Source organism: Carcharhinus amblyrhynchos, chromosome 1, assembly GCF_965287045.1.
Source record: "Carcharhinus amblyrhynchos chromosome 1, sCarAmb.v2.hapA, whole genome shotgun sequence".
Taxonomy (NCBI): domain Eukaryota; kingdom Metazoa; phylum Chordata; class Chondrichthyes; order Carcharhiniformes; family Carcharhinidae; genus Carcharhinus; species Carcharhinus amblyrhynchos.
The window spans coordinates 39448407-39461412 of NC_137324.1; the positions used below are offsets into that span (position 1 = coordinate 39448407).

Here is a 13006-nt window from a genome sequence, read left to right on the forward strand (position 1 = left end):
CATATATTCCAATTCTTTGACATGATAATGGGCTGGATAGATGAACACAAGAACATAAGAAATAGGAGCAGGGAGTAGGCCATCTAGCCCTTCGAGCCTGCCCCGCCATTCAATAAGATCATGGCTGATCTGTCGCGGCTCAGTTCCACATTCCCGCCCTCTCCCCATAACCCTTAATCCCCTCGTTTATCAAAAACCCATCAACCCGCATCTTAAAAATATTTAGCAAGGCAGCCTCCACCACCTCAACGGGCAGAGAATTCCAGAGATTCACCACCCTTTGAGTGAAGAAGTTCCTCCTCAACTCCGTTCTAAACTGCCCCCCCTTTATCTTGAGGCTGTGCCCCCTAGTCCTACTGTCCTTTCTGAGCGGGAAGAGTCTCTCCACCTCTATCCTATCCATCCCATTCATCATCTTATGAGATCAATTATCAATGAGATCTCCCCTCATTCTTCTAAACTCTAACGAGTACAAGCCTAGTTTATTCAGCCTCTCCTCATAGCTCAACCCCCTCAACTCCGGCATCAGCCTAGTAAACCTCCTCTGCGCTCCCTCCAAGGCCAAAATATCCTTGCGTAACTGCGGCGACCAAAACTGCACACAGTACTCCAGCTGCGGCCTCACCAATGCCCTATACAGCCGCAGCATGAACCAGTGGATTAATATACATGGATTTGCATTTGATAAGTTGCTGCACAAAATGCTATTTTAAAAGCCCATGGTGTTGGGGTTAGTATATTGGCACGAATAGAAGATTGGTTAATTGACAGAAGACAGAGTGTTGGGACGAAAGGCATTTTCACAATGGCAACCTGTAACTAGTGAAGTGCCACAAGGATCAGTGCTGTGCCACAATTATTTATAATATTTATTAATGATTTAGATGAGAAAAGTGAATGTACTTTTGCTAAGTTTGTGGATTACGCAAAAATAGGTGGGAATGCTAAAGCGCAGTATGGTGGCACAGTAATTAGCACTACTGCCTCAAAGCGTCAAGGACCTGGCTTCGATTCCCGGTTTGGGTCACTGTCTGTGTGAAGTTTGCACATTCTCCCTGTGTCTGCGTGGGTTTCTTCCAGGTTCTCCGATTTCCTCCCACAGTCCAAAGATGTGTGGGTTATGTGGATTGGTCTTGCTAAATTGTCCCTTAGTGTCAGGGGGCTAGCTAGGGTAAGTGCATGGGGTTATGGGTGGGATTGTGTTCAGTCCAGGCTCGTTGGGCCAAATGGCACGGTAGGATTCTATGATCTATGATTCTGCGTGAGGATGACACAAACATCCTACTGAGGGATACAGGAAGGTTAAGAGAGTGGGCAAAAACTTGGCAGATAGAATATAATATAGGAAAACGTGAAGTTAGGTACTTTGGTCCTTATCTGCTTCAAGGAAATGACCATCATCCTGGTACCAAAGAAAAGCCAGGCAGTGTGCCTTGATGAAGTCTGCTGGCTCTGTCATCCATCCTTATGAAGTGCTTTGAAAGATTAGTCATGGCACAAATCAATTCCGATCTCCCAAACTGCCTGGATCCACTACAATTCACCTATCACTGCAACTGGTCCACAGCAGACACCATCGCCCTACACTCAGCCCTGGAACATCTAGATAACAAAGACACCTATGTCAGACTCCTATTTATCAACTACAGCTCAGCCTTCAACACCATTATTCATACAAAACTCATCTCCAAACTCCTTGAGGTTTAGCTCCTCCCTCTACAACTCTCTCCTGCATTTCCTAACCCACAGACCACAGTCAGTAAGGATAGGCAACAATACCTCCTCCATGATCATCCTCAAAACCGATGCCCAACAAGGCTGTATCCTCAGCCCATTACTATATTCCGTATACGCCTACGACTGTGTGGCCAAATTCTCCTCCAATTCAATTTTCAAGTTTGCTGATTACACCACCTTATCAGATCTCAAAAATGACAAGACGGAGTATAGGAAAGAGACAGAGAGTCTGATGAACTGGTGCAACGACAATAATCTCTCCCTCAACAAAATGAAGGAGATTGTCATCGACTTCAAGAAGCATAAAGGAGAATATGTCCCTGTCTACATCAATGGGGACGAAGTAGATCTGGTAGAGAGGCTGGTGCCTCCTTGCCAATGCTATAGTTAAGAATGCCCAGCAACGCATCTACTTTCTCAGAAGGTTAAGGAAATTTGGCATGTCCACAACGACTCTCAACAACTTTTACAGATGCACCATAGGAAGCATTCTCTCTGGTTGTACCACAGCTTGGTATGGCTCCTGTTCTATCCAAGACCGCAAAAAATACAAAGGATTATGAACGAAGCCCAGTCCATCACTCAATCCACCCTACTACCCATTGACACTATCTATACTTCCCACTGCCTTGGAAAAGCAGCCAGCATGGGTATACTCTTCCACCCACAAAAGTCTGAGAACACGTACCAACCGACTCAAGAGCAGCTTCTTCCCTGCAGCTGTCAGATTTCTGAATGAACCTACCTCGCATTAAGTTGATCTTTGTCTATACCCTAGCTATAACTGTAAGACTACATTCTGCACTCTCTCGTTTCTTCTCTGTGAACGGTATGCTTTGTCGGTATAGCGTGCAAGAAACCATACTTTTCACTGTATGCTAATACGTGACAATAATAAATCAAATCAAAATTATTACCTGGTAACTGTTACATAGGCAACAGATGTTAAGAAAGTAGATGGGAGAAAAAAGGTTTTTCTCTCTACCCGAGCTATGACTGTAACACTACATTCTGCACTCTCTCCTTTTCTTTGCTTCAGACTTGATGGCTCCTATGTCTTATGGTCTTAATCAGGAGTGTAGTGAAATACTCACCACTTGCCTGGATGAGTGCAGCTCCAAAACCACTCAAGAAATCTGACACCCTCCAAGACAAAATGTCCCACTTGATCAGTGCCGCATCCACCAATTTAAACATTCACTCCCTCCACCACATGTACAGTGGCAGCACAATGTGTACCAGATACAAGGTGCATTGCAGCAACTCACCAAGGTTCTAACAGCAGCAGCTTCCAAAACAGTGACCATTATCATCCAGATGTTGAGGGTACCATTATCAGCAAGTCCCCCTCACCGTTCCTTCACTGCCACTTGGCCAACATTCTGGAACTCACTTCCTAACAGCACTGTTGGTGTACCAACACCCACATGGACTGCAGTGGTACAGGAAGGTGACTCACCCACCACCTTATCAAGGGCAATTAGAGATATGCAATAAATACTGGCCTTGCCAATGATGCCAATACACTAAAAATGAATGAAAAGACCTTCAATATAGTAAAAGTCCTATGAAATAAGACCGTAATGGGAGTTAAACCTGCAGACAAAAACCAGCCTACCACATTTTTAACATTCAATTTAAAAGTTACAGGTAAGTTATATTCTTTTCCAAATATCTCATTGAAAACTCATTCACAACAGTTACAAAATAGTAAAGTACTTCCTCACATTTCTAATAAAATCAACACAACAATGATGAGCATTCTCTCATTTGCTGCTGTAAAGTTAGTGGAGACTCCACAGAGACAGTGCAAACATCCTTGTTTCTCCAGTGTCTCTGGCAATCTTCTGAAGCAAATAACCAAGAAAATCTTTCTGGAAATACATAGATTTTTTTCAAGTATACAGTTGCATTAATTAAAACATATGTAGACAACTAAACTTGTTTTTAATATTTGTGAAATATTTGAAATTATTGTTTTGCATCTCTATCAGTTCTGTTTTAGATCGTTGGTCATTTATATCCTTCTGGGTCCATTTGCTCACTTACCACTGAGAAGTTCAATCCAGCTTTGCACTGCTTCTGGGGGCTGTGTCTCCTTAATATGTTTCAAGGCTTCATCAAGTAAAACATCCCCAGTAGGAGTATCTGACTTACAGATGACCTAGGAGGAACAAGGGTTAAAAAAAAACAAATTTTGAATATTAATTTCCAAAGCTTTTATACAGCTTGTTAATAATCTGCTGCGTCAAATGACAGTTATGCTTTTGTAATCTGAAAAATCACACATTCACAAATGTGAGTGGATATAAGGAGAAATTGGATTGCATGTAGGCCTAGATGTGTTCAGGGAATGTGCCTGTATCAGTGAATAAAGTGAATATAATACACTTGCCAGGGATATGTTCACACTGTGGAGAATGCATGCTCAAGATGGCTGAACAAGAGAAGGGTTTGCTGTTAGGGTGTATGAATCATTGAAAACAAATGACCATAAGGTTATTTCTGATACGAGTCAAATGTTGGATGTACTGGTAAGATACTTAAAAGAAAAAAAAATCCTATTCTGTCACTGTCATGCCTGATCTTGATTACAGTGTCCTAATTTTGGTCACTCATGGTGGGTGCAATAGAGAGGCGTATTAGAACATAGGAATAAGAACATAAGAACATAAGAACATAAGAAATAGGATCAGGAGTAGGCCATCTAGCCCTTCGAGCCTGCCCCGCCATTCAATAAGATCATGGCTGATCTGTCGTGGCTCAGTTCCACTTTCCCGCCCTCTCCCCATAACCCTTAATCCCCTCTTATCAAGAACCCATCAACCCGCTTCTTAAAAATATTTAGCGAGGCAGCCTCCACCACTTCAACGGGCAGAGAATTCCAGAGATTCACCACCCTTTGAGTGAAGAAGTTCCTCCTCAACTCCGTTCTAAACCGCCTCCCCCTTATCTTGAGGCTGTGCCCCCTAGTCCTACTGTCTTTTTTGAGCGGGAAGAGTCTCTCCACCTCTATCCTATCCATCCCATTCATCATCTTATACGTCTCAATGAGATCTCCCCTCATTCTTCTAAACTCTAACGAGTACAAGCCTAGTTTATTCAGCCTCTCCTCATAGCTCAATCCCCTCAACTCCGGTATCAGCCTAGTAAACCTCCTCTGCACTCCCTCCAGGGCCAAAATATCCTTGTGCAGGTGCGGCGCCCAAAGGACTTCCCCTACAGAAATATTGCATCTTTCTCACCAGTTCTCCAACTGGTGGATGGGGCCCACAATAGGAACATTAAATTCTGCCTCTTGAATCCTGCAGTAAATCTTACTGTTTTAATATAGGATGAAAAACTGCAACTAAAATGTAGGCACATAGCCACCCAAAGAAGAATTACTAGTGAAAATAGAAAAAGGATTATTGGCAATTAAACTTGAAAAAGGAATAAAACACATTATATGCACTTTACAGCATACTAAAATGCGCATTTTTAAGGAAAATTCCAAATCAAATCTCACAAATTCTTGTGTCTACGAAGGTGGTTGGCTCCTATCTACACATTTTCCCAAACTCCCTTGTTGCCTTTGGGTAACTCACCAACTCTTCTTTGAAATAATGTCATAGGAACCTTTACATCCAAATTGCAGTTTGACATCTCAACTTCCTGAGTTCTGCACTAGAGCCTCAACCTAGATTATGCTCAAGTCATGGAGTGGGACTCAAAACCACAATCTCTGATAGAGTCAAGAATATTACATAATAAGAATTATTATGACACATGCAGCAGCTTCTCTTTCCAAAGGAAGTTGGAACACTGAGTTGAAATGGCAAATCAATACTCATGCCTTCAATTGTCCTGCATGAAAGAAGCCATGCCAAGGTAACTAACAGCTAGTGTCACCTAGCTGGCCATATTTACCAATAAACTAGTATGTAAAGATGCAAACACAACCAGGAACAACTATGTATCCAACCATCTTGTACTAAATCACCTCCATGTCGGCAGCTGGAATGCTGACTGTTCTGTCATTTGCACGCAGACTCGTGCCTAAAAATTGAATTCCTTTCCTCTTTTCCCACTATGTCCTAATCTATTGATAGTATTTGCCATGGTTGAAAAGGAAAAAGGTTCTGTTACCTTTTGAGCCTTTTCAAACATAATATTCCTGTCCCTTTACTCTATATTTCACCTACATGCAATTTTCCACTCCTGTTTGTTTGCTCCCTTCATCCATAGCTATCATAAATTATTCACAATTGATTGCTATTGACAGAAGAATATTCTGATAGGATTTGCATCCATTCTAATTAAGAATTTGCATTCCAGTAGATAAAAATAAGCACCAGTATCTCTGAGGCAATATCATCTCTAAATAACTTAGAAAATCTTGAATTTTGAGACAACATTAAAGGAGTGGAGAATGTCCTACTCGTTTTCCTAACTACCCAAGGCACATTTGATTAGAAAAGTATCAGAGTCAACAGGTTTTAATTCCTCCTATCATTAATGTGGTATCCAAAGCTTTTGTTTTTGTAAGCTACATGTCAGTTTTTCTCCATATATATCTTTAATTCACGCTCAGATACAACATTATCTTGAGAGAAACATCATTTCTGTTAATTACTCTGCTTTCGAGGCCTAAAATTGCTGTTCACCTATCCCACTATGTCCGCTGACTTATGTTTACTCCTGGTCAGTCAACATCATGATTTTTAAATTTTCAAATCCCTCCATGGCCTTGCCCTTCCCTATCTCTGTACTCTCCTTCAGCCTTGGAGACTTTTGAGATATCTGCACTCCTCTAATTCTGGACTTGAGCATCCCCGATTTTAATCTTTCCACAACTGCTGGCCGTGCATCCAACTGCCCCGCTCCCTACAACTCTACTCCCTCACTTTTCTCCTTCAAGAATACCTTAAATAATGTTTCTTTGATCAGTATCTTCTCATGTGCTATATTTTGTTTTATAATGCTCCTTTGAAGCACCTTGAGAAATGCTGAATAACAGGAAGAAAGTCCTGCCCAGTTTAAAAACTAGATACTCTTCTTCCATTTTAATAGTTTAACACACTTAACCCTCCAGATGTCTGATAAACAAGTACATTTGTGAAAAGGAGAACTACTAGAAGCTAATCTGTATTCAGCTTCATACGGCACAAAAAAAGGGACATTATGAAATCATACACCAAGATTGATTAAAAGGCACAATCCAAAACAAAGAAATATATTCAAGTGTGTCTTACAATATTGCAAAAACATTTCAAGGTGTATCAGCAATAAACAAGAAATAAACTAATATATTATCTAGGCAAACTGAGCAGTCATTCCATTGTGCCTTTTTTTGGTGTTCTGATAGAGCAAAAATGTTGGCTGACACAGAGAAAACTCTCTATTTTTCTTTGTATAATAGTACCTAGGCCCCCAAGCAAACAGAGAACCTCAGTTTTAGACTAAGACTTCACCTGAAGGACAGGTTTATAGGCTGGCAGGCATTATACTCTGGTATGCCATAAGGATACTTTGTCATGTACGAGATATAGAAATATATGACATGTCCTTTCACCGAGGGGCACACAAGATGGACTCAAAAAAGGTCAGATTTTTGCAAGTACTATTTATCTTTACAAAAAAAGTACAGAACCAGCTTCAGAAAGATTGTAGGTACGTAATAGAAATAGAACCAGAAGAAGATTATCTTGGATTGCAACGGGATCTTGATCAATTGGGCCAGTGGGCTGACGAATGGCAGATGCAGTTATGTTTAGATAAATGCAAGGTGACGCATTTTGGTAGACTGAACCAGGGCAGGACTTACTCAGTTAATGGTAGAGTGTTGAGGAGAGTTACAGAATAAAGAGATCTAGGGGTACAAGTTCACAGTTCCTTGAAAGTGGAGTCACAGGTGAACAGAGTGGTGAAGAAGGCATTCAGCATGCTTGGTTTCATTGGTCAGAACATTGAATACAGGAGTTGCAGCATCTTGTTGAAATTGTATAAGACATTGGTAAGGCTACACTTGGAATACTGTGTACAGTTCTGGTCACCCTATTATAGAAAAGATATTATTAAACTAGGAAGAGTGTAGACGAGATTTACTGGGATGCTACTGGGAATTGATGGGTTTGAGTTATAAGGAGAAGCTGGACAGACTGGGACTTTTTTTGTCTGGAGCATAGAAGGCTGAGGGGTGATCTTATAAAGGTCTATAAAATAATGAGGGGCATAGTTTAGCTAGATAGTCAATATCTTTTCCCAAAGGTAAGGGAATCTAAAACTAAAGGGCATAGGTTAAAGGTGAGGGGGAGAGATACAAAAGGGTCCAGAAGGGCAATTGTTTCACACAGAGGGTGGTGAGTGTCTGGAACAAGCTGCCAGAGTAGTAGTAGAGGTGGGTACAATTTTGTCTTTTAAAACGCATTTAGATAGGTACATGGGGTAAGCTGAGCATAGGGGGATATAGGTCAAATGCAGACATTTGGGACCACCTTAGGGTTTTAAAAAAAGGGCAGCATGGACAAGTTGGGCCAAAGGACCTGTTTCCATGCTGTAACCTTTATGGCTCTATGATTCTATAACCAACACTTCTACATGCAATGCAGCTCAAATAGAAATAATACATTGAGCACAAGATCTTGCTGTCAAATACACTGTAAGTGTGTAAATGACCCATTATTATTCCTACAAAACAAATTCTGCATAATTTGGACTGCCACCAATATTGTACTTACCTTTCTCGTTAGTAAACTTTTGCGTCTCATCCCAAATGATTCCAATTGCAAACGTCCTCTAAGTGCTAATTCAATCAGCATGCATCCACGCAACCCAGATGAGATGCAGTCATTCCAAAATGACGTGTAACCCTACAGCACAAGCAAAAATCTTAATATTAGTTTCCTGTTAAGAAACTTAGTGCATACATACTTGCATATTTAATAATGATGTATTGTTTCATATATCCGCAGAAACGGAAGAGGAAATAAATGTCACTTCAGAGGTTTATGAACTTTACACATATATTCCTCAGTCACAATTCAATTCAAGCAGGTTGCTTACACCTAAATTATCTAAGACCTTCAGCATCTTAAAATGCAGGATTGATAGAGAGGTCTACAGAAAAAAGCCCTTCAGCCCATCGATGTACCTCCTCAGTGCTCTGGTCTCCAGTGCAAATAATTTCAGATTTCAACATTTCTCCATTACAGCTATATTTTTTGATGGTATTTGTTCTGCTAAATCCATTCATTTGCAACTACCAAAATGAATACTTGCTTTTACTTTGACTCAAATTGGGCAGTCCTTCAGTTTGCACACATTCTGTTTCTTTATCTAAAAAACATTGCCATTTATATATATAAGTTAAATTCCATCTGCAATTTAGTGGGTCATCTGCTTAACAAATTCACAGCTCTTTAATACCATAAACTTGTCCTCACGGACATCACAAATTTCATATTGCTACAAGTACTAATTATGAATAAGTAGCATGGTATCCAGGACAGACCTTTGCCAAACTAAACTCAATCACTATGTCCCAGAGACAGCCTTTTTTGCAGTTATTAAGCTTTTTAAACAGTTGCATGGTTTTGTTAACTACAAAGATCTCTTGAAAAAAATAGATACAAATAATCACGCTTATGCAGGCAGTTTTGGACTATTGCAGCAGGATTTGTTTTCCTTCACACACAAGATGTCGGCAGTGCTGGCAAGGTCAGCATTTATTATCCATCACTATACAACTGAATGGCTTGCAAGGCCATTTCAGAGAACAGTTTTCAATCATATTGTTGTGGTCTGAAGTCTCACACAGGCCAGACTGTGCAATTAATAACAACTCATTTCCTTTCCTAACCTAAGAGACAGAGCATTATATAGCTATTTACAAAAATCCAGTAGTTTCATGACCATCATTATGGACGTGAGCTTTTTTTTGATTAACTCATTTTGAATTCTCCAGCTGCCATGATGGAATTTGAAACAAAAACCAAAAATGCTGGAAAATCTCAGCATTTGTGAAGAGAGAACAGAGTTAACCTTTTGAGTCTGGATGACCCTTCATCAGAGCTGATGATGGAACTTGAACTGTGTCCAGGTCATTAGTCCAAGCCTCCAGATTACTAGTCTAATAACAAACCTCCATGCTACTCATTTCAGATAAAAGATAAAAACAATTTAATTCTCGGGTGGATAAAGAACCCCGTTCTTATTGTCAAAAAATCAGTCAAAATGAATTACTGAGCTAAATAGCATTAATAACAATAACAGACTGATTAAATTACCCCAACGATAGATACATTGAGCTCCCCTCCCCATAAAAGCTGCTAGATGTCACTCTTTCCAACATTGCTAGATCCCACCATTCAGGCCCAGCTTTGGCTCCCACCCAGGGCTCTATAATCTCCTCAGTTGCTAAAAGTTGGTAAGTCACCAGGAAGAGATGGGATCTGTCTGAGAATACAGAGGGAAGGATGGAAATTGCATCATCTTATGATCCTCATAGATCATACAGTACAGATGGAGGTCTTTTGGCCCATTTGAGCCTGCAACAACAGAGCATCCTGCCAAGACCCACCCCCTGCTATCCCCGTGACCCCATTAATTCCCTAACCTATACAACTTGGGATACTGAAGATCAATTCAGCACAACCAATCCACGTAACCTGCACATCTTTGGACTGTGGGAAGAAGCCAGCACGTCTTTGGAACCCAGAGGAAACGCACACTGACAAGGGGAGAACTGCACATCATTGGACTACTGGAAGCAACTGAAGCACCTGGAAGAAACCCACACAGGCACGGGGAGAACGTGCAAACTCCACACAGACAGTCATTTGAGGCTGAAATTGAACCCAGGTCCATGGCGCTGTGAGGCAGCAATGTTAACCACTGTGCCGCTCTATCCTCCTTAGATAAAGGCGATGCCAGGTGGCTAGAGAAAATGTTACAACCTTGTTTAAAAACAGCGCGAGGAAGGAATGTTTCAGAAATGATAATATGTGACAAAATTAACATTCAGTTGGATGCTTAGGAACTATTTAAGGAATGCCAGCACAGAATAATTCAGGGAAAATTGTGTTAACTAACTTGACTGAATTTTTTGAAGAGGTATCAGACAGGTTTGAGGAGGATAATGCAATTGATATTGTGTACATGGACATCCAAAAGACATTTGATTAAGTGCCACATGATAGGTTCATCAGGAAAGTTGAGGTCCAGGGAATATTAAAGGTAAATGGCAGCATGGGTACAAAGTTGGCTTGGTGGCAGGAAACAGATTAGCAGTGAAATTATCTTTTGCACCAGAAGTAGACATATAATGGGGCTCCAAGGAGTGGGTGCTAAAACCACTACAAATTTTCAGATGATACAAAGCTTGGAAATAATGAGAAAACAGCAAAGGCATTAGTGCAGAACATCTGAAGTACACAGACAGGCTGGTGGAATAGGCAGATACATGGCAGATGAAAGTTAACAGAGGAGTGTGAAGCAATACATTGTGATAGTAAGAATAAGTCAAAAGCAACGTAAATAGTACAACTGTAAAGAGAGGGCAGGAACCTAGCATACAGGATCTTAGCCTTCATACAGGACAAAAGCAATAACGTTCTCGTGAACCTTTATTAAATCACTGATGTGGGCTCAACTGAAATTGTGTCCAATCTGGAATCAGATGGATGTCAAAACTTTAGAGAGAGTGGAAAAAAGATTGACTAATCATTCCAGAATTAGAGGCTTCAGTTACCTGGAGAGATTGGGGAAGCAGGGTTTGTTCTCCTCAGAAAAAAGGTTGGGAGGAGATTTCATAGTGATATTCAAAAGCATCCAACTCTGCTTATAGCTACTCCTATCAGGAGATCCGGTGTCATATTATGTCTTGCGCTGGACATCTTCCTATATCCACTGTTGCCCATTACAACAACTGTGTGATGTCCAACCATGCCCAGATAGGCCTTCTTTCTGCTGCCATCAAGAAAGCCATGAAACAGTTCAGCTCTGTTCTAATAGCCAAAATACTTACATTTCCTTTTCTGGATGCCACTTTTTTATTTCTTTTAGCTCTTGCAATTTCAAGCACTTCATTTTACAATTGTTACAGTTACAGAAGGAGACCATTTGGTCCATAGTGCCTGCATCAGCTCTCTGAATGGGCAATTCACTTAGTACCATTCTCTCACCTTCTCCCTATAACCCCGAATTATTTTTAGACAACAGATTAATTTATTTTTGAATGTTTCGATTGAACCTGCCTGCACTACACTCTCGGGCAGTGCATCCAGACCTTAACCACGAGTTGCATGAAGAAGCTTTCTCTTGTATCATTTTTGCCAATTACTTTAAATTTATCAGGAGTCTTGTCCTCAACTCTGTCTCGAGTGGGAACAGTTTCTCCTGATCTACTCTGTCCAGATCCTTCATGATTTTGAATACTTCATATCAAATCCCCTTCCAAACTGTGTGATGATACTGTGTCTTTAAGAAATATATTTAACATAGAACACTACAGCACAAACAGGTCCTTCGGCCCACAAGTTGCGCCGATCATATCCATACCTACCAGGCCTATCTATAACTCTCAATCCTATTAAATCCCATGTACTCATCTAGAAGTCTCTTAAAAGACCCCAGCGAGTTCGCCTCTACCACCACCAACGGCAGCCGATTCCACTCACTCACCATTACCATGATTTATATCATATTTTTGTAAGGGGCAAGTTTAGGATTCAGATTTGTTTTGCAGGATGTCGATTTATCTAGCAAAACGTTTAGATAGTGGGAGCACAGGGTAAATACTTATTTTCGGCCTGAAGTGTTTGTTTTAAGCTGAGCTAATGCATTTGTGTTTACTTGGGTCTCCCCTGGGGTGTTTCAGTGTAGAGTTTGATTAGGTTGATTGACAGGGACAGAGTCACGTGCTTAGTGGAAAGAGCTAAGCTTGCAGACAAGAAAGGATTTCTGTTTCATTTTTAAAAATACAAACAGTTGCTGCCTAGACTGCCAGAAAAAAACAAGTGTCTCTCTGTTGCTCTCTCTCAAGAGATGATCTGAAAGTTCCCAGACAGTTAAATGGAGAGAAGCAAGCATGCATGTGTTTGCATCTCACCCAGTCCTGCTGTCCTTTCAATTTTAAGTAGCAATAACTTACCAAACATCACTACCTGATCAGTTTGGAAACCATTCTAGTGTCTGAATTACCTCCTCTTCATTCACCATTTCCTAGGTAGCATCTTCTTGCTTGGTAAAGGCAGGTGCAAACACAAGAAATAAAGAAGTAGGAGCAGGT

At 40.7% G+C, this 13006-nt stretch overlaps 1 protein-coding gene across 1 annotated transcript in view; it reads right to left on the reverse strand.

Moving 5' to 3' along the window:
- The window catches only part of golph3a (golgi phosphoprotein 3a), a 77445-nt gene that overhangs the window by 23985 nt on the left and 40454 nt on the right, over window positions 1–13006 (reverse strand). The window contains exons 2-3 of the mRNA XM_080212548.1: window positions 8457–8588; window positions 3787–3901 (exon numbers count right to left, since the gene is read on the reverse strand). Of these exons, the coding sequence (XP_080068674.1) occupies window positions 3787–3901; window positions 8457–8588 (247 nt within the window). The remainder of the gene's footprint in view (window positions 1–3786; window positions 3902–8456; window positions 8589–13006) is intronic.